General features: G+C 44.8%; 1 protein-coding gene across 1 annotated transcript in view; it reads left to right on the plus strand.

Moving 5' to 3' along the window:
• NT5DC3 (5'-nucleotidase domain containing 3) overlaps positions 1-27,815 on the plus strand; it is a 51,433-nt gene that overhangs the window by 17,723 nt on the left and 5,895 nt on the right. Inside the window, exons 2-12 of the mRNA XM_065887447.1 lie at positions 897-1,081; positions 7,007-7,081; positions 7,536-7,591; positions 12,966-13,056; positions 14,002-14,139; positions 15,882-15,942; positions 16,367-16,469; positions 16,614-16,715; positions 19,063-19,144; positions 20,401-20,487; positions 25,293-25,433. Of these exons, the coding sequence (XP_065743519.1) occupies positions 897-1,081; positions 7,007-7,081; positions 7,536-7,591; positions 12,966-13,056; positions 14,002-14,139; positions 15,882-15,942; positions 16,367-16,469; positions 16,614-16,715; positions 19,063-19,144; positions 20,401-20,487; positions 25,293-25,433 (1,121 nt within the window). The remainder of the gene's footprint in view (positions 1-896; positions 1,082-7,006; positions 7,082-7,535; positions 7,592-12,965; positions 13,057-14,001; positions 14,140-15,881; positions 15,943-16,366; positions 16,470-16,613; positions 16,716-19,062; positions 19,145-20,400; positions 20,488-25,292; positions 25,434-27,815) is intronic.

Here is a 27,815-nt window from a genome sequence, read left to right on the forward strand (position 1 = left end):
TCAGTAGTTGTGGCTTGCGGGCTCTAGAGTGCAGGCTCGGTAGTTGTGGCGCACGGGCTCAGTTGCTCCACGGCATGTGGGATCCTCCCGGACCATGGCTCAAACCCACGTCCCCTGCATTGGCAGGTGGATTCTTAACCACTGTGCCACCAGGGAAGCCCTATATGATGATTTAAATTTATATTCTTAGAAAGTCTGTAATGATGGAACACATTATGATAGGAAATTAAATTTAGAGTGGAGCACAAAGCTGTGTATGTCGTGTGAGGTCAACTATGTAGACTACATACACAGAACAATATGGGCGGCAAATACAGGAAATGTTAGTAGTTTTTTTCTGGGTGATGTTACAGTGGGTGATATTTAATTATCTACATGTTTCTCTATCTTCTAAAATCTCTAACTGGCGTGTATTCTTTTTTAAACAAAAACAAATCTTTTCGTGATGTTGAAGCAAATTTTTTTTTATAACAGTCTTATTAGGATGTTATGTACATACCATACAATTCACCCACTTAAAGTTTCCCATTCAGTGGGTTTTAGTGTAATCAAAACAACTGTTCAGCCATCACCACAATCAATTTTAGAACATTTTCATCAGCCCCAAAAGAAATTCTATGCCCATTAGCAGTCATTCCCTTTCTCCCCATCCGCCAGTTCTAGGCAACCACCAGTCTATTGATACTTTCTGACTCAGTGGATTTGCCTAGTCTAGACATAGCCTATAAATTGAATCATACAATATGTGGTCCTTCGTGACTGGCTTCTTTCACTTAGCGTAATGTTTTCAAGGGAAGGCTAATCACACTTGCACTTTAATTTACTCATTTCGTTTTGAAATCATACTAACCTTTATTTATCATAGGGTATAACGTATTTTTTCCCTTTACTTCTAGAATTGGTTCCTTCAATTATGAGCAACTTGTTGAATCCAGATGCCATCTTCTCAAACAATGAGATGAGCCTGTCGGACATTGAAATCTATGGCTTTGATTATGATTACACCTTGGTGTTTTATTCCAAGCACCTCCACACCCTCATATTTAATGCCGCTCGGGACCTTCTCATCAACGAACACAGGGTAAGAGCATGGGGACATCACAGACCTCCTCCCCTTCCCCTTTGGCGTTTGAAGACTAGCAGTGAGCTGACCTGGCCTCGTGCCTGGCGCAATAGACATCCCTTAGGAAATTGTTGCTGAATGAATGAGTAGATTTGGTTCCGTTCCAAATGACTCCATCTGGAAGATAGTTTTTTTTAAAAAAACCACTTTATTGAGATATGATTGACATGTGAAAGGCTATATGTATTTAATGTGTATAACTTGCTGAGGTTCAGGATAAGTGTGTGAAACCATCATCAAGGTCATAAACTATCCATCGCCTCCCAAAGTTTCCTCCTGTCCCCTTTATTATCATTATTGTTATTTGTGTGTGTGTGTGTGTGTGTGTGTGTGTGTGTGTGTGGTAAGAACGCTTAACATAAGATCTACCCACTTAGCAAATTTTGAGTGTACAATACAATGTTGTTAGCTGTAGGTACTATGCTATATAATAGATCTCCAGAACTCATTTATCTTGCCTAACTGAAACTTTGTACCTGGAAGATAGTTGTTTGTTTAATAAAGAATCTTTAGATGTCTCTGACAAAGAGACTGTCCCAGGTTACTCATTAGTGGAGATTCAGCCACGGACGTTTGCCCTCTCCTTTCTCAGGGAGCAGTGACGTAGGTTCTCCCAGAGCCTGATGCGGTGGCAGACTGTTGAGTTCTGGTTGGAAGGAATTCTTGAAATCATGGGCAATGTTTTCCTCTCATCACTGAACGGAATCGTGTTCTTAAAGAATAGTTGACTGTCTTTTGATGTGTGGTGTTGTTGAGAGCTTATAATAAGGAAGGAAGAAAAACACTCAAAACCAAACGTGGTTTCCTCTAGTCTAGTTTGAGTACATGTTTCAGGAGCCGGGATGAGAAGCATCCTCAGAGGTCGTCTGGACCAGTCCCCTTTGAGAACCCCTGACAGCATCCCGAGGAGTGTGCCTGGAGTGCAGGTGTTCTGAATTTGGGGAGATTCTTCCACGGGTTGAACAGTTCTGCCTTCATGCAGCTTTTACCACTGATCCCTCCTCTTCATTCATCCCTTCACGTGTTCATTCTCCCTTTACTCAGTCTTCTTCTGTGCTAAGCTCTGTCATAGAAGCAGGGAGGATGAAGGTGAGTAGGATACAGGTGCTGTCCTTGGAGAACCAACAGTCTAGTGGGGGAGTCCATCCTGTAGGCAGGTAAATTAGGAAGCCTCTGCCTGGTGGAGCCCTACAGACATCTGAACAGAGAGCTAGGCGTGTGCAGAGGATGGTTGGAACGACTTTCTCTGCCCGAGGGAATTGGGGAAACAACGAAGGAGGTGATATTTCAGTGGAATCTGGAAGGAGTTTATCCACAGAGGTGGGCTGGGGGTGGGGGAGGTTGGGTGTGAGTAACCTAGAAACCTAAATCATGAAAACTGATGCTTTATACTTGACTCTTTGAGTAATGGGCTGGGTGTTATAGGGACCATTATGCCCTCTAAGACTTCTTTGACCTGTTGGATCATTCTTAGTTTTTCCGACCATTCTCGTTTGGCGTCTTTTCTCGTCTTTTCGTCGTCTCGGTCTCCCTCCCTTGTGTGTGCTCTGGTTTATCCCTCTCAAACGTGAGGCTCTGAACTAAAGATGTTACTGCAGGTGGGGTCTGACCAGTGTGGAGCAGAGGGAGCCCATCACCTTCCTGGTTCTGCGTGTCGTACCTTTATAAATGCTGTTTGGATCCTCACCGTTTGGTGCAGTGTATCTCCTGATCCCCTCAGCTTTTGGTTATCAGTGGCTTTACTAAGAAACTCATTTGTCCTTATTCAAAATGCAGAAATGGCACTTGCCAAAAATAACATTCCCTTCAGCCACCGAGCTTTCTTTAGTTATGGCCACTTGATCAGATGTAAACCCATCTAGCCACTTGCCATCCAGCTGCATTTCTCCATTTGTTCAAGAGGCTCTCTTCTCTTTGGTCTAACCCACGGTCCTTTCCCTTCACTTTGAGGATGGAAGCAGGATAAGGGCAAGGTGGTCCTGCTCTTGCCCTCCTATATGGCGGCTTATCCCATCTCCCCACCACCCCATTGGAGAGCGAGCGGAAGGGCTCTTGCACTGGTGCTGACATTCTAATCCCAGGTCATCTGCAACGTTTGCTGTGACTGATGCCACTTACAAAACGAAGCTCATTATACTAACAGCACCAACTGTTGGTGGTCTGCTTAGTGCCGAAAGCATGGGTTCTGGAGCCTGACTGCTGGAGTTTGAATCCTGGCTTTTACCACTTATTTCTTAGGTAATCTCGAGTAACTGACCTAATGTCTCTGAGCCTCAGTTTCTTCCTCTATGAAATGGGCACAGTACTTTTCTCACATGTTATTGTGATAATTAAAGGAGTTAATTTCTGTAAAATGCCTGGCACATAGAATACACTCAGTACAGGTTAGCTATTACTACTGTTATTTCTGATCTGCATGACAGCCCTGCAAATGGATATTCACTCTGTATTACAGAGGCTTATGGAGTTCAGCTAGTAGTTCGAGGCCACAAGACCACTGGAGGCAGAATCAGAATTTGAACTTAGATTTGTGTATTTCCAAGGTGGAGATGCTCTCTTGTTTGTTCACGTTGCCTTTCGTGGGATTAATAACACCTTTTCTTTTACCCTGTGGGTTTGTTGTTCATATGAAAATAAAATATTCATGACGATTAAAAATTTATGAACTTTGGAGAGAAAAGGGAGATGAAATAGATGGGAAAAAGGTACAATCATTATGATTAGAAAAGCTTCTAGATTTAAGATACTTATTTCATTCCCATTATGTCTGTTTGTTGCTTTGATAAAAGAAGTATGTCCTAACACTAATTATATCAAGCATATTAATAGAGGCAGTTATGCTAACGCAGGTTTTTCTCTTGTTTTGGATTGGAAAATAATTCTTCCATGACGCTGTTGGAAGCATTGAGTTTGGTGCCATTTTTTCCTGCCAAAGTCTAAAAGTACTTGTGGAGATGAAAGACATCTGCTTTTGAGATGCATAGTAATAGAGCAGTAAGTTTGCAATTTAGCATCTTCCCCAAAAGCAAATGTAAATGTTCCACCCCTTTCGTAATTACCCTTTCTCTTTTTTTTTTCACGAGAATAAGTTTTTACAAAAATTGAAATAAATATTGGGTAATAACTGTATCTGTATTTTCATTCGGTACGTCTGCCCCAAGGGATAGAAAGACAGAGTTAGAAGAGTTCTTAATTTCACCTCCCAGATTTGCACCCTCATCAGTGTTCCTGATTATTAATGGTTACCGACGTTCACCCGGTTTTTCAAATCCAAAGCCTAACACCAGCCTCTACCCCTCAGTTCGCCTCTGTTCCACCTCCGATCTCTCAGCACATGCTGTCTCTTTTTTTATAATAAACTTTTCCTTTTAGAAGAGTATTAGGGTTACAGAAAAGTTGCAAAGGTAATACAGAGAGTACACCCCATGACTGGTTTCCCCTAATGTTAACATTTTACATTACCTCGGTGCACTTATCACAGCTGAGGAACTGATATTAATGAATTGTTATTGATGGAAGTCTGTACTTGCTTCAGGTTTCCTTAGTTTTTACCTCACGTCCTTTTCCTGGTCCAGGATCCCGTCCAGGACACCACATTGCATTTAGGTGTCACGTCTCCTTAGGTTTCTCTTGGCTCTGACAGTTTCTTACAAGTTCCTTGTTTTTGGTGACCCGTCGTTGACTTTGATGGTTGTGAAGAGTCCTGGTCAGTACATTTTAGCATGCCCTTCTCTTGGGCGTTGTCCCCTGTTTTCTCATGGTTAGACTGGGCTTGTGGATCTGGGGAGGAAGACCATGGAGGTAGAGTTCCATTCTCACCACATCCTGTCAACATGACTTACCACCGACGATGCTGGCCTTGACCATCCGGCTAAGGCAGTGTTTGCCAGGTCTCTCCACTACAAAATTACTCTTACCTCCCTTCGCATACTGTACCGTTTGGGAGGAAGTCAGTCTCTACAGCTGTGAGCTCTCTTTTCACTCCTTCAGGATGTGTCCTGCCTGCCTCTGTCCATTTCTCCCCTCCCCCGCTGCCTGCACCCTGGTCCAAGCCGCCATCACCTCCCGCCCGATGGTGCGGTAGCCCCCTGACTGGTCCCCTGGCTTCTGTTCTTGCCCCTTAGTCTGTTCTCCATTCGGCAGCGAGAGTGAACCTTCAGACGTGAGTCATCTCAGTCCTGGACTCAAGGCCCCCTCGAGCCTTCCCATCACACTTGGAGTGACAGCAGAGGCCTCTAGTGCTCCTGGGCTCCAGGCTTCCTCACCAGCCTCCTGTCCTCTCCCCCTGCCCTCGCTCTGCTCCAGCTGCCTCGCTGCTCCTTGAACCTTCGGGCCCCTGCACCTGCCAGTTCCTCTGGTGGGACCTCCTGCCTGACTCCGGGCAACCCGAAGCCTTGCTTCTCATTTTTTTTTTTTTTTTTCCCTAGATCTCTGAACCCTTGTACTGCATTCTTTCTGTAGTGCTTATCACTGTGAGGCACTGTACCATGTGTTGATATGTTTGTGGTTCGCCTGCCCACCACAGAATGGAAACTTCTTAGGGGCAGAGGCGGTGTCAGTTGTTTTTTTTTGGTTTTTTTAGCTGCGCCCCGTGACATGCGGGATCTTAGTTCCCCAACCAGGGATCGAACCCGGGCCCCCTGCAGTGGAAACGTGGAGTCTTAACCACTGGTCCGCCAGGGAAGTCCTGACAGTGTCAGTTTTGTTCACTGCCACACTCCTAGGCCCTGGCACAAAGTACGCGCTCAGTAAATACTTGACGTATTCATTGGATTCCACTGTTAAGTGAGAGTGTATAGTGCTTGGTGTGGAATCGCCTGATGCAGGTCATTTTGCCTTGGCTTCATGTTTTGTGTGGATTTTGGAGAACTTTGTCTCTATACCCTTCTGCGCAGGAGGGAGATAGCACTGAGTGATTCCTTGGCACACGTGGCAGGTGTTAGATAAATGAGCCCGAATGTGACATTTGACTCAGCGCTTTGGGCAGCTTGGCCGGGAAACTTGCCGCATGCGGGTCAGCCTGGTGGTTCCAGGAGATGTTCTTGCACACGCGTGACCCTGGCCGTGCACTGGGAGGTAGCTGTGCAGCCACGTAGAGGGGTTTCCTGTGCCCGTTGACAGTTGTGTAGGTTTTTTACGTAAGCAGTTCGCATCGTGATTGGGAGATCCTGGGGACACAGCCTCCCTAGTCTCAGAAGTCGATATTCTGGCCCGCGGGTGCATGCTCTGAGGGCAGGGGCAGTGGGGAGAGCCTGACCCCCCGCCTCACCACGCTCCATGCTGTGTGGCCCAGGCCAGGTTGTTTCACCCGGAGCCTCTGAGGTCCCATCTGTCAAATGGGCATGGTGGGGCCAGCTGTGCCGAGCAGCAGACAGTGTGCTCGGTACGTCGGTGCTACCAGCGAGGTAACTGGTGTTCCAATTCTGAGATCTCGGGAGAGAGGGAAGGACTTGGATGCCGGGTGCAGTGGATAAGGAGGGGATTGGGACTTTTGTGTAGTAGGCAGGACAGGTTAATGATTAGGAAATAGCAGGGGAGCCAGGCCGTGTGTTCTGAACCAGGGTTGGAGCTGTACCCGGGAGCCGGGTGCCGAGAGAGGGTGTCTCTGGCCCGAGTGGGAGGAAGGCTGTACCGACGGCTGAGGGGTCCCTGCAGCTGAGGACAGGGGAGAGTTAAGGCCAGAGAAGTAGGGCAGAAGGGGTGCTCCGTGGCCTGGCAGCGCTTGGTCTGGAAGCAGAGGGCAAGCTGTGGCCTGTCCCTTCTGACCCCAGCTTCCCACCCAAGTGCACGAGCCGTCTCAGCCTTCGTACAGGGGCCAAGTGTGGATGCTGTCTTGAACTTAGTACGTCACTAGCTAAAACCGGTTCCTTTCTTCCTTCTTAGTATCCCGTGGAAATCAGGAAGTATGAGTATGACCCAAACTTTGCAATCCGTGGACTGCATTATGACGTGCAGCGGGTAGGTTGAATTCTCATCCTTTTCTACAGTTACACGTGCTCGGGAGTCAAATGTACTCTTGATGCTTTTCTTTGCTGAACGTGTAAATTGATTTTAAATTTTGTTCTTTGGGGCTGAAGAACTAAATTATCCAAAACATCTTTGGATGAAGTCTTTTTCAAGAGACTGTATTGGAAGAGCATGAATGCATTTAGCCACTGGGAGATACTTGCTTATTTCCAATAGTCATTCATTTTCAACATTATGAGGACAAGGTGGTTATCATACCTTTTTTTGCAGACAGGCCATTTCCTTAATGAGGAACTCGGCAAGCAAACCTTTCAGAAACATACAGGCTGCTTCTTTGTTTAAGACAACTTGATGTTGATAGGATTTATGATGACACCTGGCATTTTCATTAAATATGCAAATTCTTGTGCGTCATTTACCTGTGTGTGTGCTTGTGTTTTTGAAGGCAGTCTTGATGAAGATCGATGCTTTTCATTACATACAGCTGGGAACTGTCTACAGGTAAGCGTGAGAGGAAGTTAATGTAATTTACCCGAAGTAACCATGTGGCTTTGGGTTTCAAGACCCCCTGAGTGTTTAGTGATGGGAGGGCTGCAGTGTGTGTACCTGTGAATCATTCACTCATTCCCCCACTCCCTCCCTCCTTCAGGAACATTGATCAGGCCACTACCATGTTAGATGCTAATGGTTTGGCTTGCGAGGATGTCTTCAAGGAGCTCGGTATGTAGGTTGGAAGCCACACAGGTAGACCAGTGAGTGCAGTCCACGGTGACCCAGGTGATGATGGACGTGTGCTCAGCCATTATGGAGCACTTTGGAGGACTCTGGGGAGGACGGGCTCTCCAGAGGCGATGGTGGCCACCTGAGTGCGGGTCCTGCAGAGGTGTGGATGTGGAGGGATGGTGGGGACAGGTGGTTGTTCCCACCATGGTAATTGAGCAGTTTGGATATTAAGACCATTTTCCTCCTGTTTATTTATTTATTATTTATTTTTTTGCGGTACGCGGGCCTCTCACTCACTGTTGTGGCCTCTCCCGTTGCGGAGCACAGGCTCCGGACGCGCAGGCCCAGCGGCCGTGGCTCACGGGCCCAGCCGCTCCGCGGCATGTGGGATCTTCCCAAACTGGGGCACGAACCCGTGTCCCCTGCGTCGGCAGGCGGACTCTCAACCACTGCGCCACCAGGGAAGCCCTCCTGTTTATTATTGATAGAATTAGTAGAAGTACTGAGCTCAGAAATCTTTGTAACTTTGAAATGAAGGGTTTTGCCTTTTCTAATTCTTAAATTTGTGGGTGGGATTTAGGAGTGTGGTTTGTATTTACGTATATATTTGGTATTTGTCTTTCTGTTTCTAAATGTGCTTACACTTCTGTTTCCTAATGTATTAATTCTGGACATTGTCCCTGCTGTGAGGGCTGAGGAGTTGGCTCTCCTGCGCACGCACCCGCTTCTCCAGCCTCATCCTCCTAACCCTGTTGAGATCTCTCTCTGATTGTTTCACCGTTTGCATTATGACTCTGTAGGTCTTGTTCATTCTTAAGCCAAGTAGCGCACTGAGATCGTCTTCTTTTACAGTGCTTGGTTTTTAGGTTTACTAATAACCTTATTTTTTATTTGCTTAGTTTTCTAGCTAGGTATCTCTAGTTTTTTCCTTAATGTTCCGTCACAGATATCCAGCATCTACTTATTTCCTCACAATTCACGTGTGTTACATAATGTCTCAGTTACTTTTTTTTTTGACTACCTCCTCCTGCTCTCATCTACTCTGATTGTTCATTCTGGGACTTCCATTTGCTACTTTCCTTGTTTCCTGGTTCCCACCTCTTCCTCTTTCTGGCTTTACTGCCTCATTTTGCTGGAGCACATCCTGCAGTAGCTTCTTGGCGCTGGATACGGCTGATTCTGGGGATCTGTGTTCGTTCATCAGTTCCTCTCGTTGGTGTCCCCTTGCAGGCCCCGTTCTCAATGTTGCTCAGTCAGGTGCCTCCTTCTCACCAACTGTTTTCCAAAACCATGTTGAAATGTCTTATCTGCTGGTGTCTTTGCACTCATTTCCTTTGATTTTGAGCAGTTTGTTCTTTTGCTGTCATTTTAATGGTGTTTCAAGAGGGAGAAGAGGTGGTGGTGGTGACGAGAATAATAATATTAGTAATAATAAATAGCAACTAACAAATATTGAGTTTTGCAGTGAGGCGGATACTGCCATAAAGGTTTTGAGTTAGCTCATATGATCTTCCAAATAATCTTATAAGGTAGGTACTATTATTGGTCCCAGAGATGTTAATAGGTAACTTGCCCAAGGCCACACACAAGTAGAATTCAGACCCAGACAGTCTGGCTCCAGAGTCTGTGCTCTTGGCCTGTGTACAGCAGGCATTTCTGAATGTATGAGGGTTAACTGCAAGTCCTCGGCAGATCTTTCAAATCTGTCCCTCCAATTATGTTTCTACCCTCTGCTCCTGGACTCAGTCGCTTATCCCATCTCTCCTGGGCTCTGTGGTGTTCTGCAGTGCAGTCCATCCTGGACGTAGTTGCTAGACTGATCTACCTAAAGCATTGCCTTCAACAACCCCTCTCTCTTCTGAAATCCTGGATGGCTCCCCACTGTCTGAAGGATACAGCCCAGATCTCTTAAATTTTCCATCAACCTTCTCTAAAACCCTTAGCTTCCTCTTCTGCCATACACACCTCCTTTACTTCCTGGATTGGTTAAGACTCTTGGTGGCAAGTGACTGACACCCAACTCAAACTGGCTTTTAAAAAACCCCAGTTTGGGCTCACTAGTTGTGTAGTCTAGGGACAGAGCTTGTTGCAGGTGTAGCTGGCTCCAGGGGGCCAGGTAGTTGTTGTCAGTACTCTTTCCATCTCTTGGCGTTCCTTCTCTCCGGCTTAGCTCACAGCAGGCCCCTCCGCGTGGTGACCCCTGGCAGTACCAGGCTTCCAGCCCCAGCTCCAGGTCAAGGGGGGAAGGGGAGTTTCTCTTCCCAGCAGTTTCAGCCAGTCTCAGGGAGCGGATGCCGGGCAGGTGCAACAACACAAACATTCCTTTCCTCCGAGTTCTCCTTTCGCACTGCTCGGCATCTGTTCAGGCTGGTGTTCTCCCAGGATGTGGTTTTCCTTCTCCTCTGCTTCTTGAAATCTCACCCATCCTTCTGCATGGCTGACTGGTGTTGAGGCCTCTCCTCACCCTCTCAGCCTGACAGGGTCTTCCTCTCCTGTGGTCCGCCCCATCCTGTGGCTCCTAATTATCTTGTTCCTTCTTTTGTGGATAAATCATCCGTTGCATTAGGGGTGTGGACAGGGCTAGGCTGGAGGAGCTTCCGAGACATTTAAAGGGGAAGGAGTGCTCAGGTTGAGGTCCTGGGAAGGTCGCTGGGGCCTCGGGGCTGAGAGGGGGTGTGGTAGCCAAAGCAGCAGGGGTGCGTGTGTGGCTCTGGAGTCCCACTTCCTGAGTGTGAACCCTAGCCCCACTGCTCACGTGTGTGCGGCCTCGAGCCAGTTATCGACCTGCTCAAAGCCTTGGTGTTTACTCCTCTGTAAAATGGGCATGATTCCAGCACCCACCTCCAGGGCGGCCGGTCATTTGGACTAGAGCATGCTTGGAACAGCATAGGCAGGCAAAAATGTCACTTCTCTCCTCTCTACCCTCCAGAGGGGTAACGAATGAGCAGATGGCGGGGAAGAATGCTTGTGTCTCAGCCTTGTCCCTCTCTGATCCCCGCAGGGTCGCTGCATCGGGCCGGCTTTCCCACTGTGGGTGGGCTGTGTGTCTGAGCGCCGCTGGGCCAAGGGGCGGGCTGGCTCCCCGCCGTAGTCCTGTTTCATACCCATGTTTTCAGATTTTCACTGGGAACCTTGTGAAAAGCTAGGATTGTTCCCATCGTAGTCACAGCAGCAGAACTTGGATAGTACTTACCATATACCGGGTGCCGTTCTGTTTATAGCAACTCATTTAATCTCAGTAGGTACCACCAGGAGGTGGGTACTGCTATGGCCCCCGCCCCCCTTTTAAAAAATGACACTGACACCCAAAGAGGTTAAATTACTTGTTCCTGGTCTAGGTCATCCCCCCAGCAGGTGAGGGAGCTGGGATTTGAACCCGGGGCAGACTCTTTCAGGTCTGTGCTCCTACCCTTTCTATCTCTCTGATGCACACAGGGCCACGTAGAGTTTTATTCTGATTTCAGTGCTGGTTCAGGCCGCATTCGGGTGCGGCAGGTCTGTGTGCTGCTCTGTCTGCATGTTTTGAGCTGGCATTTGGCTACGTGGGCCTTAAAGATGCAGCTCTTGTGGCCACGGGCCCGTGAACGTGTCTTAGAGGTGGCAGTGGCTTCCGAAGGACCAGGCAGCCCCTAGGGTGGGGACAGAAAAATAACTCCCCCGGCAGAATCCCTTTACTTTGTCTATTCCCTTTCTAGGTGTCAGAGCCTTAGGGGTGTTCACTGCTGACTGCTGCCGCGGTAGCCAGAGCTGTCTTCCAAGGTCACTGTCTAGAATGATCTGGTTTAGTCCCAGTGTCTTATCTGATTTCTGGAGCAAAGATAAAGGGAAGTCCAGTGCTCTTTTGTTTTCAGAGGCCAGTAGTTGTTTCAGGTTAATCAAGATCAGAAGCAAAATATCAATGAATCCCCTTGGCTATTTTTAAAATTAAGATAAGGGTAGAGAATGGAGGAAAGAGGCTGAAGTGATATCTCCATTAAAGTTACACGTCACGTGTAAATTATGTTTTATACGTAGTTTAATATTGGCCAAGTGTGATAAGCAACCTGTGTGTATTAGTAACTGGTGTCTCCATCGTTCACTCTGTGGTTTCCTCACCATTGGTGTGTGTGTCTCAGCTGCCTCCTCCTCTAGAGCAGGGGGTGGAGGACAGAGCAGGCAGATGGGGGATGTTACCTTGACTTTTTACACATGGGGCAACTGGCCTTCAGCGTGTTGCAGCATTTGGGGTCCTTCCTCCCGGAGGTGGTGTCAGGCATCCTGACGTGGTATAGTCCACTGGAGCCTGGTGTATGACTTTTTCTGCCTCAGCGCCCACCTTCTTAAGGTAGGGTATCAGAGGGCAGGAGGATGATGGGGACAGACCAGCCTCTCTCTCCCTAATGTATTAAAAACATTAAAAAAAAAAAAAAAACCCCAAGACTCACCCCAAAGCAGGTCATGAGGAGGCCATGTACCTTGTTGAGGGAAGCCGTGTGACGTGGTGGTTGAAGAGCCTGAGACCCAGTCCTGACCCACCGCTTTCTACTTTGGTGACCTTGGGCAAGGTCTGTGACCTTTCTGTGCCTTGGTGGCTTCTGCCGGAAAATGGGAAGAATAATAGTGCCTCCCTCCTAAGATTGCTGCGAATTAAGTGAATGAGTACGTGGAATTCATTTCTGGCATTCAGCAGGGGCCATGTGGTATTAGCTATTATTTTTCCTGCTCTCATTACCAGTAGAATGGTAGTAGTGATAGTAGCAGCAGCATGCCTGTTATTTATAGCAGCTACCGGTGGCACCTCCTGCCTCTTTGTGACGGCAGCGTCTTGCGTTTCAGTTGAAAAATGCCAGCAGTTGTCAGAGGTCTGAGAACTGTTGCTCTCTCTAGCTGATGCTAACTGCCTGTGTTACAGGCAGTTAAATGTGTGTGTAAATGTGTGACAGTTTTTTCTGAACACAGGTTCCATAATCTTTTGTGTTAACTCCCTAGTCTTAATGCCACAAAGTCATCTGTTTTACCACGGCTGTATTTTTATTATTGAGAGTGCTGTATGCTTACTGAGCCAGTTATTCTCCAGTAACTTTGCGAATGCAAAAACATTGAGAGAATTAAGAACAAATAATGGAGTCATTATTTCACTGATCAAAATCACTGCCGCCTGTGATTTTCCCAGAGGCCTCAGCGTGGTCCCTGACGAGGAAGTCATTGAAATGTACGAGGGCTCCCACGTGCCTTTGGAACAGATGAGCGACTTTTATGGGAAGGTAACGAGAAATTATTTATTTAATTCAAGCAGCCTGTCTTTTTCCTTCTCGAAACGTGGCCTGGTAACTTTAGGATCTTGACCTACTAGGCTCTCTGCTTATAGGGAATCAGCAAGGACATTTGGGGTTGTGTTTTGAGAGACCCTCGATTTGAGAGAGATGGGTATGTTAGGGTCTCTCCTGGGTTCTTCCATGCTTCTCCTTTCTCAGCCCTTTCCCCCCTACCTGGTGAAGGCTCTGTATACCTTCCTTGTACCCCCTCGCTTGCCACCATCTCCCCGTGTGTGTCCCCACTTTCTGGATTAAGTCACTGGGGGCTATTGTACAGCAGCTGTTGCCTCCCCTGAGATTAAGGGCAGCACGTCACTTTGTGCCAAAGGGAAACCTCTGCTTTTCTAACTTTTGTGGTCCTCTTTGCTCTCCGAATTTCTGCTTCTTGTACTATTAGATGCGCTCTTATTTGCATGATCAAAATGCAGTGAAGATGTCCAATCAGCTGGTAAACTTAGTCTTATAAATCACAGGTGTTCAGAGAAAGGCTCTTTTCCAAACTCCCATGTGGGCTGTGGTGCTCAAATTTAGGAGAGTTAGTGGCTTTTTATGCCATTCCATGGGCAAGAATCAATTTGCTGGCTTTCCTCTGTGTGTGATGAAAGCGTGTGAGCTTTAAGATGGATGGAGCCAAAGGAGAGGGAGGGGAAGGGTGGTTAGACTTTTGGGGGGGAATCAGGGCATTTCCTTGGAAATCCCACTTACACTTAGAGTGAGACGTCAGCTCTGCTGTGAATGACAAGAAACAAGGTGAATGTTTTTACTTTTCCATTATTAGAATTTTCCTTTCCTTGTGGGGAGGGAGCCAGATGTTGACGACCAGAATCCCCTGGGTGAATGTAAAGTCTACTGTGGTGTTGGCTCCCTTGCTGAAGCCTTCCTCCCTGCCTGCAGAGTTCCCACGGAAACACCATGAAGCAGTTCATGGACATCTTCTCCCTGCCCGAGATGACCCTGCTGTCCTGTGTGAACGAGTACTTTCTGAAGAACAACATTGACTATGAGCCCGTGCACCTGTACAAAGACGTCAAGGTGGTGTGGACGTGGGGTGCCATGACGCTGCAGCTCTTCTAGCTGCTCAGCAGAAGTAACAGAATCCCTGGCCTCCCCTGTCGGCTGGGTCTTTGAAATCATCCTTTGCTTGGGATCTCTTTTATTTGTGGTTTAACCCTGAAAAATCCTAAGAAAGATGTTATGTTAGGAGAATTGGAAGTGAGTCGAATTGGTTGTTAAAAGAAGAGGGTACTTGCTATCTGGATTTCCATGTGCGTACATACACACATCATTTACATGACTTTGTGTTTATGTATTTTAATTTACATTCATATTCACATGTGTCTATAGATATATTCTTTAAGCTGTCTGAACTTTTTTCAGCACTTAAAAATATGTTTATATATTGCTTATTTAATATATACTTTTAATACATATTTCTAAGCATCTATTATTTAAATATCTGTATTTTTAAAAGATCCATATGTACATACTACAGTGTTTTTATTATGTGTTCATGACTAATTTTAAGTATTGACTGCCCTGAATCATGGGTTTTAAGAAGATACCGGATGAACGAACAGTTTCTCAATATCAGTCTGGTGTTATTTGAACTAAATTTAAATATTTAGTTTTGGTTCTCTGTTTTGCTCACACAAATACTTCATCTTTAAGAATCACTGGTAGTTATGTAACCCTTAGTATTCATGAGGAAAGATGTTTACTAGAAAGTTCAGTTTTTACTATGAAGTATTACTACCACTAATAGTGAACACACATGTAGAGTTTACTGTGTTCCAGGCACTATTTTTCTGAATGCTTTATGCATATTAACTAATTAAATCCTCAGAAGAATGCCCTGAGCTCTTATCACCTTCCTTTTACAGATAGAGAAATTGAGGCACAGAGAGGTTGAGTAACTTGCCCAAGGACATCCAGCTAGTAAGTAGCAGAGCCTGCATTTCAGGCCAGGAGGCTGGGCTCCGGCTTGCTCTTAACCACTGCCTTCTGCCGATGCGCAGTTGAAACAGGCCTGTGGTGGAAGATAAGTGAGGTTGAGTTTACAGTCCAGAGGTGCTCATTCCCGACGTTAAGCACCTACCAATTTTCTAAGGCTTGTGGCCCAGTTTTTCTTCAGTCCAGTCCCCTGCTACAGACTCCAGAAAGTTTCCGTGTGCCTCCAGGAGTGCCCATCTATGTAGTGGACTCGCTTAGAGCTACCTGAGAGCGGGGCTGTGCTCTGAGACCTGCCAGGCATGACACCTGCCAGTGGCTTTTCCTCACGTGTGCCGGCTGGACCACATCTCTGCCCGAGTTCCAAGATCCTGGACAGTTCCTTGCCTCTTTGGTAGCACTGAAGAGAGGAGGATCCTATCATTGTTCTCTGCCCAACAGAACCTGCTGCTGGGGTCCAGGGAAGGGTGCAAAGATGAAAAGAGCAATAATTCCCTTTTGTTCAGATGACCTGGAATTATTTGATCGTGATACTGCATATAAATGACTGTTTATCCTGTGGGACTTTATTCAGAATTGTTCATACAAATTACCTCCTCCAAGTGGCTTTTTTGAAAATTGCACTGGAAGCTGCTGCTATCACCATGGCAACTTAAGTTTCTTCCCAGGGGCCACCTGTGATAAATGGACCAGAATTTAGATTTCATTTAGTGCTTAGGTTGCCAGGCTTCTGCAGACAGACATTATCCTGAAGGGCATTTCGCTTGGCCTCTTACTCAGACTGTCTCAGTTATACTCTGACTGATTAAAAACGTATCTTTTGACAGGATTCAATTCGGGACGTGCACACCAAAGGAATCATGTACAGAGCAATTGAAGCAGATATTGGTATGTACCGGACGATGTTATCGTGAAGATCAGCCTTTCCCTTTGCTATGTAATTACGCAGGCATTTTACTCTCACTCCAGGTGCTGAGCAGGGGCTGTAGTACCTCTTCTGAGTGCAGTGCAGGGACCTTGCATCCTGGCGCCTTAGATGTCTCCCTCCCCTTTGTCTCAGAACTTGACATAATCCTGACTGGAAAGGAGAGGAGCTGGTAGCTGCAGCCACTTAGGTTTTTCCACTTAGACTGAAGAGGCAGGGTGTTGGTTACTGATGCACCGGGTACCGATATACTGCCTCGAACCAAGCTTTCTGAAGGCTTTTCTCCCCTCAAGTGCCCTAGACAGTGCTGGACCCCATTTAGGAAGTGCTTGCAGATTGACTGACTTCACCCTGAAACTCTGTGTGCATTTTTCTCTTGCTCTTTAGAAAAGTACATCTGCTACCCTGAGCAGACCCGTGCAGTGTTGGCCAAACTGGCTGATCACGGCAAGAAGATGTTTCTCATCACCAATAGCCCCAGTAGCTTTGTGTAAGTTCTTCTGTGATTCCTGGCTACTTTCTGGTTCACTTCCTGTATTCCCTGTATTTTGATAGCTGGAAATTCGAAAGAAAAAGTTGCAAGAATAGTTAATCCCTGCAGTGTTAGACTAACCTGGCTGAAATATTGTTCTAGGGACAAAGGGATGAGGTATATTGTTGGAAAAGACTGGAGGGACCTGTTTGATGTGGTCATTGTTCAGGCGGAGAAGCCAAACTTCTTTAATGATAAGCGGAGGTAAGTGTCTTGTCTTTTTAGGGACTAGATTTTATTCATTTGCTGCTGCGAATACTTACGTAATGTGTCTTGGTGAAATCCAGTTGGAAAATCACAAGCATCTAACATCATAGCTTTTGATTTTTAACCTTCTAGCAAGTAATTGCAAGGAAGGTGGGATGAGTACGTAGCAGACAGCTGACACCTCTTGAAACGGTTCTCAGTTCAGTTCGGGCTACTTCAGTCCTCTGAGTCAGGCTTTAAGAGAACAATTGACAACAATGAAAATTCCAAACTTAGCATCACATAGTAAATTAGATCTCTCGATGCAGATGCCTTGTGAAGCATAACAAAACAGCAACAGCAAACCACCTGGTGGGTATGTCTTTAAATAGAGCTCTAAATGGTTCACTGACAATTGCACTTAGATTTTGCAGAACTTCTCTGCAGTACAGGTTTTGCATCAAGTGGAGTAAATCTAGACCAAAACTTAAAGTCTTTCTGCCGCAGAATCCTTGAGCAATAGAGGAATGGGAAGGTTTGGGTTGTGAAGGTGACAGGGGTGTGCTCTTCGCGTTTTGTGACTGAGGGTCGGGGGTCCTAAAAGGTGATTTAACGTGCGGGGCAGACCGGTTCACCAAGAGTCATCCCCCCAAATGTCAGTAGTGTTGAGAGTAACTGCACTAGGATTATAAAAATAATTCGTATTTGTATAACAGTGACCTACTTTTGAAACACTTTTACCCACATTTCTCTGTTCTGCAGTGGGTAACCATGCAGCCTTTCCCTCTCTGCTAGGTGATTTAAAGCATAATAATTCGGTGCCCTGTAGTTAGTGTTGAGTGGATTAAATTCCTCTTATGATGCTAAATTCCACTTTTCCAAGTGTCACAGTGACTCCTGGAAGAAGAGGCACACCCAAGAACCATGTGCAGAGACTGAGAAATCAAGAGAATGTAGGAAAAACAAGAGTGGTGATCAAAAACAGCTGTAGGGCTTCCCTGATGGCACAGTGGTTGGGAGTCCGCCTGCCGATGCAGGGGACGCGGGTTCGTGCCCCGGTCCGGAAAGATCCCACATGCCGCGGAGCCTGCGTGTCCGGAGAGGCCGCACCAGTGAGAGGCCCGCTTACCGCACAAAACAAAAAAACAAACAAACAAACAAAACAGCTGTAAACACTGGCTTGCTGTTTGGTCAGTGATAAAACGCTCTCCTGCATTTTCTTTTTAGATCCCAGCGGGGTGGAGTGGTCAGGGGAAGGGCCCCATATCTCCTTTCACCTCCCTCTGTCATGTTTATACTCAGTGGCAGGACCCTGTCTTGGATTAGATTTTCTCAGCACAGCGCTCTTCCTTACTCCGGGTGCCTGGATTAAGAATTCTCTACCCCTGTTCATCCCCATGTTATTTATAATGTTGAAGGTTAGAAACAACCTAAAGGAACGTCCATATGAGGGGATATTATGCAGCCATTAAAAATGAGGTTTTTTTTTTTTTTTAAATGGCAGCGAACATGTTTTACAACTGAAAAAAATGATGTATGAAGGGAAATTGCTCACAGCCTTGGAGAGAAAAAGATACGTATTAGTATCCGCAAGTGATGCTCATTTTATGTTCATAGAAAAGAGAAAGATAACAGATACAGAAAGACTGAAAGATATCCACTGAAATGGTGTGTTTCTACCTGGGTACTGGCATTATGTTTTTCCTTTTCTTCATTGTATTTTTCTGCATTTTTCCAGAGTTTTTTGCAGTGAGTTTGTATTTTTATAACCAGGAAAGCAATCCAAATAAGCGTTACCTAAAAAAAAAGAAAAAGGACAAACAAACCTTGTGTTTTTTGGACTAGCACCCCCAGGGTGACGCCTTTATTCTTTTTTTCCTATTTTTCCATCATAAAATAATATGCCCAGTTCTCTGATCTCTGATGTATTTTGTATCTAGAGTGGTTGCATTTCAAGTACAAAGCTGGATAAATATACTAAGCAGTATTTCTATAAGCTTTTTTTGTGTGTGTGAAAAGTTTTCTACACGGTTGAATACGTTTAGAAAATCTGGGCTAAAGAGAGTTTCTTTATAGGAGGGCTTTTCAGAGCCATCGGTAACTTTTAAGGAGGAACGGGGATAGTGGATAGTGGATAGTGTTTTCCAAATATATTTGACCCTGGAGTTCTGTTTTTTCACTAACCTTCTTTGGATACCGGGGTCCGAAGTTTGGGGTGTATTGCACGAGGCCCGGGAACGTGATGGTGGGGTCTCGGTTTCGGCTGGCTCCTTTCTGTTCTCAGGGGCTAACCGTGGAGTTTCTCATATAGCACACAGCCTGCACTGGTACCACACGTCATAATGTTTCCTGTTTCTGTTGTTAGACCTTTCCGGAAGGTGAATGAGAAAGGCGTCTTACTCTGGGATAAAATCTACAAGTTGCAGAAAGGCCAGATTTATAAACAGGTATCTCGTGACCCATCTGTCCTTTTTGTTGCTGTGCTTTGTGATCGGTTATAATGATAACAGCTGACATTCGCTGAGGCTTGCCATGTGCCAGGCACAGTCCCGAGGGCTCTGCTTCAATGGACTGTTTATAACTTAGTGGCAGAATTTAATCTTAAGTCCATACATTTTCAATGTGCTGTGTGTAGATTAGCTCAGAATCGAACAGTTTTTGAAAAAAAAATTTTAAAGCATTTTTTCCATAGGATATAAAATTTAAGATGCCAGTAGTAAACCTTGGAAATTTCTCTTTAGTAAGTGTTTAATCACATGGCATCGCACCCAAATTGGTAATTCTTTCCTGATAAACTGTGTTTTATGTACAGTTTTGATGTATTTCAGTATCATATAAAGCTCTCCCGTGTTTGAGTAAATGATTGAATTGCTGTCCAGTTTTGTGTTACTGAAATTAGGTTTTTTTATCTTATCTTTAAACGTTTTTATATGTGTGTAATATTTATAACATAAAATTACAGAACAGTACTATACAGTACTATACAGGTTTTTTTTTTTTTTAAAGTACTGATACATTCCTGTTGGATATGTAACAAACTGCTGTATGTAGCCCTAAGTATATTTTTTAGCCTGAAAGATTAGCTTTGAACAGCCCTCCACGTCTAGGAAGTGAGCCTAAGAAAATTGTTAAGATGTAGCTAAAGCTTTGCTACAAGAATGTTTATCATGAAGTTACTTACAAAATAGATAACAAGGTAAATGTCCAGCCTCAGATAATTGGTAAAACGAATCATGGTAGGTCTCAGCTGCTAAAACTACATGGCAGGCAAATATTTATTGACATGGTCACAGAACGTTAAGCGTGAAAAAAAAAGATCATTACAAAGATACTCAGTATGAAGCCCTTCTGAAAAGTACATTTGACTTAGAAGAAAGGTCTAAAAGATTTCACATAAAAATGTTCTTTATCTTTTGATATTTAAAATAAATTGTAAAAGCAAAAACAATTTTTTAAGTTTTAAAAGGTAGATATCAGGACTTTCCCTAGCAGTCCAGTGGTTAAGACGCCATGCTCCCAATGCAGAGGGCACGTGTTTGATCCCTGGTTGGGGAACTAAGATCCTGCATGCCACATGGCGCGGCCTAAAAAATAAATACTATAAATAGAAATTAAGAAACAAAAGTAGGTATATTGGGCCATGGGTTATACAGGTCTCTTTTTTGTCATACAATATAACACCTATATTTTTCTGTTATTGCAGGGTAATTTATATGAATTTTTGAAGCTTACTGGATGGAGGGGATCCAAAGTGTTGTATTTTGGTGACCATATATACAGTGACCTGGCGGTGAGGAACCTTTTTTCCTGTTTCTTTGTTGGGGACAGTGTTAGGCCCACTTATTGAGGAATTTGTCTTTGTTTAAGACCATTTTCATACTTTCATAAAAGTGAGGAGTGGGCCACATGTTCTTTTTCTTTTAAAGTCCCATATTTTATGCAACAGGATGGATCAGAGTCATGAAATAGATTATTTTTTTTGGAAAATGATGGAAATTAGCAATTTACTCAGTTTATCAGAAAAAAATCTTTCCATTTAGGTAATGGTAAGAAATAAATGTCCGTGTTCTTTCCTTTCCCTTTTATTATTAAGCATCAGAAACATACAAATGCTTCATAAAATCTCATAAACATCAGTCAGGGTTTCTTTTTTTTTTGGGGGGGCTCACGGGCTCAGCCGCTCTGCGGCATGTGGGATCTTCCCGGACTGGGGCACGAACCCGTGTCCCCTGCCTCGGCAGGCAGACTCTCAACCACTGTGCCACCAGGGAAGCCCAGTCAGGGTTTCTTTTGCCAGCCAGTCGTTTTGAAAGAGTACAAAACTGGCATTTCCAGGAAATAGCTATTATGTGAAAATGAGGCTTTTCATGCCCCTTGGAATGACTAGAGTGTCTCAGGACTGGAATTATGATTTAATGTATAATTAGCGCAGGATTGAGTGAATCACATCTATTACCACACTTGGTTCCTCATGGAATGAATTTATGTTTGTTGAGTGATTCCAGGCGAGGTTGCACAGCGCACATTTTGCAAAGTCTGAATGAAGCTCCGTGTCCAGGAGGTGACAAGAGTAGGTCGTGGCCGGCTGTCAAACTCCTCTGATATTTCTGAGTATTTTGATATTTCTGAGTATTTTGGCCCACACTGGACTGGCCTCACGTGTGCACGTCTCTGTCGCTCTTGTACCATCGAAACGGTGACCTTTAATGGCTGAGCAGTAGGACCATCTGGGAAGCATTTCAAAGCACACGTGCCTGAGCCCCACTGAGGTGTATGGAGTCAAACTTTCTAGAGGTGGTGGAGGTAGAAGGTTGATCCCAGTGTCTGTGTGTAGTGACACCCTTCCCAGGTGACTCCAGTACACGTGCTGCATGATCATGTCTGTCCAGTGGGTTGAGGTCTAGTGGCAGGAATCGTGGGAGAATTGGAAAACTGAGGTTTTCATCCCATCTCTGCTCTTTATTAGCTGTGTGACCATGGGCACATCCCTCAAGCCTGGATGTCTTCATTTGTAAGAAGAGTGAGATAAGCTAATATATACAAAAGTGCTTAGTAAAGTAGAAACAAAGTGCCCCCTTCAGGATGTTGGCACTCCCAGAATGCCCGGCCAGGTGACGTGGTATCACGGCATGTACCTCTTGCCGTGTGGCCTGTGGGCCTTGAGGATATAACTAACTGTGTGCTACCCCGGAGGCATGTAGGTACATGGCCCCATGAGGTGACACACACACAGACAGGCCTTAGCACTATGAGAAGTAGTTTGTCAAGAATGCAGTAGTTTGTCAAATGTGGTCCCCGTGACATCGGCATCACCTGGGAACTTGTTGGAACTGCAGATTCTCAGCTTCACCCCAGACCTCCTGAGTTAAAAACTCTTGGGGTAGGGCCCAGCCATCTATGTTCTACACAGCTTTCCACACTAAAATTTGATATCAAGATAATGCTGGCCCATAGAATGAGTTAGGAAGCGTTTCCTCTTCTTCAGTTTTTGGAAGAGTTTGAGAAGGATTGGTGTTAATTCTTCTTTACATGTTTGGTAGTGGAGCCATCTGGTCCTGGGCTTTTCACTGTTGGAAGGTTTTTGATTCTCAATTCAATCTCCTGCCTAGTTAGAGGTCTATTCAGATTTACTATGTCTTCATAATTCAGTCTTGGTAGGTTGTGTGTTTCTAGGAGTTTGTCTGTTTCTTCTAGGTTGTCCAGGTTGTTGGCATACGGTACTCAATTCGCAGTACTCTTTTATAGTCCTTCCCCCGCCCCCCGTAGAATTGCTGGTAATGTCACCACTTACATCTCTGATTTTAGTAATTTGAGTCTTCTTTTTATCTTATTAAAGGTTTGGCAATTTTGGTTTTTTTTTTGCTTTTTTTTTGAAGAACCAATTCTTGGTTTTGTTGATTTTTCTCTGTTGTTTTTCTATTTATCTCTGCTCTCATCTTTATTATTTCCTTTGTCCTGCTAGCTTTCAGTTTAGTTTGTTCTTTTTCTAGTTCCTTTAAGGTATATAGTTAAGTTGTCTTGACATCTTTTTTTAATGTAAATGGCATTGCTATTAATTTTCCTTTTTAGTATTGCATTTGTTGCATCCCATAAATTTGAGTATGTTGTGTTTGCATTTTAATTTGTTTCAAGGTATTTTCTAATTTCCCTTGTGACTTCTTTGACCCATTGGTTGTTGAAGAGTGTGTTGTTTAATTTCCACGTATTTCGGAATTTTTCACTTTTTCCTTTTGCTGTTGATGTCTGGTTTCATTCCTAGTGATCAGAAAAGATACTTTGTATGATTTCGTCTTTTAAAATTAATTAAGACTTGTTTTGTGGTCTAAAATACAGTTGCTCCTGGAGAATTCTCCATGTACACTTGAGAAAAATGTGTTTTCTGCTTTTGTTGGGTGGAGTGTTCTATTAGGTCTAATCGATCTCTAGTGTTGTTCAGGTCCTCTGTTTCCTGTTTGATCTTCTGTCTGCTTATTTTATCCATTGTAGAAAGTGAGCTAATGAGTTTCCTGCTATTATCGTAAAGCTGTCTTTTGTTCCCTTCAGTTCTGTTAATGTTTCCTTCATATATTTTGGACCTCTGATGTTTGGTTGATATGTGCTTAGAATTGTTATATATTTTTGGTGAATTGACCCTTTTATCATGACATAATGTCATTCTTTGTGTCTTGTAACAGTTTTTGATCTAAAGTCTATTTTGCCTGATATGAGGATAGCCACTCCTGTTTCCTTTTGGTTACTATTTGCTTGGAATATCTTTTTTAATCTTTTCACTTTCAACCTATGTGTGTCCTTAGATCAAAGATAAATGTCTTGTAGACAACATAGAGTTGGATTCATGCTAAAGTTGGAAAACCACTGTTTTAAAGTGATCAGACCAATTCATTAACATGTCAGAAGTTATGTGGGCAATGAACATTACCCTTCAAAGGAATCTCTTGAGAATGTAGATCCTTTAATATTGCTGCCGTTTTTCAAAATACATTTAGATGCCCCTTTTGGATTATATTTGAGAGCCAATTTGAGGCATAGGAGAAAATTAGTTTCATTATTATTAATTTATTATCATGTACTTTAGTCTTAGGAATGTTTACCTATTTTCAGAAATAAGATCCACCTTCAAAAGTTTGTCACCACTGGGAATATTTAAAAGAATGTGATGTATGTAGGGTCTCATATAGGAGAAAGAGAACTATTGAAAGGTTTAAAGAAATTCAACCATTGAAGAAGGTAGGCATCCTTAGGACATACAGAGCAGGGATTCTAGCTTTAGGTGAATAGCAGAGTGAATTTTCAAAACAGTAAGCCACATACCACTTCTCTCCTTAAAACCCTTAAAAGCTCTCTCCTTAAAAGCGCCCCTTTCGTCCTCAGAGTAAAAGCCTGACTTCCTATAATTGCCCTCAAGGCCCTGCTTGATCTCTCCTTCCCCAGCCTCCCTCTATGAAGGCGCCTCCTGCCTCTACCCTCTCTCCTACTCTGCTCTAGGCTACCTGCCTTGCTGTTTCTTAACACACCTTGCTCCCAGCCTGTTCTTGCCCCAGAGCCTTTGCACTTGCTCTTTTTCCAGGCAGAATTTTTCTTCTCCCACATATTTGCATACTTTGACTCTCCTTACCTTCAGATGTATTAGCCTTGTCTTCCTAATCACTCTATATAAAATGGTAACTCCTTTTCCCTCTTATTCTGCTTGATTTTTGTCCATTGTATTTCTCACCAGCTGCCACTGTGTATTTACTTGCTTATTTTTTGTCTCTATTTCCCATGAGAGCAGGGAATTGTTAGTTTTGTTCATTACTTTATTGTCAGTATCTAGAACAGGGCCTGGCAAACTGTAATATTTAGTAACTGTCAAATGAGAAAATTAACAGCCATGCATTATGGTGATTGTGTATCTTAGATTTTCCAGGACATAACTTAAGATATTCTGGCTTATTAATGTCATATCATGGGATTACAATATTTGGAATGAAAACGTGATCATATATGTTTGTATTGTGTGATCATTCCAAGTCTGAGATTCCCCATAACCCAGGAGGCTTGGCATGCGGTGGGTGCTCCCCAGTGGTCTGTGGATGAATTGAATGAAGACCTTCCGTAGCATTTCAGTTGACCCTCTTTCTGCCCCTGACCTAAATGTGGTTTTATAGACCATGGTTAATGATTCCAGATCCTGTGTTTCTGTGGGGTCTGTGATTCGCCGTAATTATTTCCAGAACAGAAACCTTCTTGGGGTGAAGTGGTCAAAGCCTGAGGCTAAATTTGTTTTAATTAAGTGTAATTCATTGAATTCAGCTTGGTTAATAACTAACATTACACAATTTCTCCTGGCGGTACGGTGACTTCAGGTATGAGGTCCTAGAAATAATGCAAAGCAGAGGGATTTTCTCAGTACAGCTCAGACAAGGGCAATGAGGCAGAAAGAAGTCCATGGCATGCTGCATTGGCCAGAACTGTGTTCCGGAAGCTGCTGGAGAGCTGCTAGCTCTCCCAAATTAAAACGTAATTCAATGAATGTCTGTTGCGTCGGGGAAAGGTCATGAAATGGTTTAAGTTCTGTTGAGATTAATGTTGACTTCTTGTGATCTTTGCATTCAGGACTTGACCCTGAAGCATGGCTGGCGAACGGGTGCAATTATCCCAGAGTTAAGATCTGAGCTCAGAATTATGAACACGGAGCAGTACATTCAAACTATGACCTGGCTGCAGACCTTGACTGGGTTATTGGAGCAGATGCAGGTTTGGGATTTTTTTTCTCTCCTACTTTTTCTTTAAGGCTGAGGTTAGTCCACTGGTCACAGTTATTTTCAGGTATTTTTATATTGAATTGTGGTCCTGAAGTATGAGGCATAAATTACCCTGCAGAATAACCACTGGGGTGATTTTGCCCCTAAAAGAGTCTTGCCATTTTCCCTAAAGAGAATTTTTAAGATGGCTCCCATAGCCATTTGGAGAAAAGTTTTGTGGGGCCCGTGTGGGAAATCTGGTGTCCTTACTTCCCCACTAAAGCCCCATTGGGAGACCAGTGGGATTCAGGAACCTCCGCCAGTGTTTAGGTCCAGTCCTGCTTCTGTCTTTAGCCTGCGGTGGGACTTATCCGTTCGGGGCCTCCGTTTCCCCGTCTGTAAAATGGAATGAACACTTCAGGCTGGGCACCGCGGCTTACTGGGAAGAGTCTCAAAGCAAGAGTCAAGATCCCTGTGTGCAGCCTCCATCTGATTTTGAAGATAACACCTACAGTTGGCTGGCGCACTGGAGTTCAGTGGTGTGTTTTTCTTTCTGTAAGTTACATAGCCAGTTTGGGGCAGTTAGTGAGGAAAGTCGTTTCAGCAGTGATTTCCTGGCCCATGGAAGCTGCCCTGTGTTGCAGCTGCGACCCCTCCCCAGTCTCACGATGCACCTTGCTTTCCCCCCTGGTTCAGCTGGCCTGGCCCGCAGCGGTCTCGGGGTGAGTGAGTGCCGACTCCTGTAGGTTAAGGGGCATGGATGCTTGCTCTCTTGGCTGCGGCCTCTGGCCATGGCCTGGTGCCCACGGCCTGCCGGCCTGCTTTGGAAATGGGCCGGGAGCCACCTTGCCTGGCCCAGCTGGCAGCAGACCCGGGCAGGGCTGCGGGGAGTGGCAGGTCCTCACTCCAGGGTGCACCCTTGCAGGGCGTGGGGCCTCACACGTCGCCCAGGCCTCGCTTCCAGCGCCCTCTGGCTGCGTTGCTCCTTGGCTCATCTCTCATGAGGACTGGTTCTGTTTTCCTTCCTGTGCTCGTCTGGGAAGTGACCGTCCAAAATTAAAGGGCATCAGTTCCGGGTTAACGTAGCTTTAAGTCTGCGCATAGGTCATACAGTAATAATAGCTACTCTTCAGATGCCGGGCATTGTGCTGAATGCTTGCTCTGCAACATTACTTATAACTCGTCCCAGCTGTCCAGTGTACGATTTTCCACCTTAGAAGAAGGAAACTGAGTGTTTGAGAGGTTGGGTAATATGTCAAAGGTCATAAAATGACAGAGCGAGAACTTGAACCTAGGCTGCGTGGTGCCCAAGTCCCTGCTTTCAAGCGCTGCACTGAAGTGCTTCTTTGCTGTACGGTTTAGAGCTCTTGGGTGTAGCCAGACCCCTTGCCTTAGGTGCGGTCTCTCTGTGACGCAGGTAGCTGGTCAGCTACACAGGTGCAGCCTGCAGGTAGATGGTGTCGCTGCATTTTAGCTTTGAGGACAAATTTATTTCTTGTTTTCCTGTCTCTGACCTGTATAAAAAGTTTGATGAATAAGGAGTGTGTGTTTTAGAGAACGGAAGTGCTGGGAAGATTTCTGTGATTCACAGAGTTAATTGTATAAGGCGTGGGGTTAGGGAAGGAAGAAAAGGCAATTGACATTCATGCTGCCGCCCCATTTTACAGGTGAGGAAACAGGCTGAGAGATAAGTAACTTTTCCAGAATCTCAAAGTTAGTGACAGCAGAATCAAGCGATATAGAAGTAAGGACTTACTATGCTCCAGACTCCAAGGGCTTTACGGGCATTTCATTCAACAACAGCTTTTGGAAGCGGGCACTGACATCACCCCCATTTTACAGATGAAGAACCGGAGGCAGAGAGGAGAAACTAACTTGCTGGGCTTAGACCAGGCTGTCTGGCCCCAGAGCCCTCATCTCCGTGCTGTGTCACCTCAGTGTCTGGAACACTTCCGTCAGGGTGGATTCACTAGGACCATAGAGGAGGGTGGCTGATAATTAGAACAGTATCCAAATGAGCATCACTTCTCCCTGTTCCCTGTCTCCTCTCTCCTCTGCCTCTGTGTTCACCTGGAAAACTGTACATTATTCCAGTGATCCCGTGTCAGATGTTTCTGTAGCTCCCCTTTTTCCGATAGTACGCACATAGCATGTTATCTGGACTGTTTTCTGAGGAGAGAAATTTGTCCTCTGAGGTTGGCTGTGATTTTTTTTTTTTTTTTTTTTGGAAGCCAGCAGTGTTGTTTGGAGCCCAGTCTGATGAATTAAATGCCAGTGTTGAAATTTTGGTTTTAAAAAAGTAGCTATGAAGAATCATTTTTGTTCACTAGCCTTGAAGTGCACTCTCAAGTGGTATGGCCCATGGTGGTGGTGCCGGTGGATGGTGCGGTGTACA

The sequence above is a fragment of the Phocoena phocoena genome, chromosome 11 (assembly GCF_963924675.1).
Source record: "Phocoena phocoena chromosome 11, mPhoPho1.1, whole genome shotgun sequence".
In the NCBI taxonomy this organism is placed as follows: Eukaryota; Metazoa; Chordata; class Mammalia; order Artiodactyla; family Phocoenidae; genus Phocoena; species Phocoena phocoena.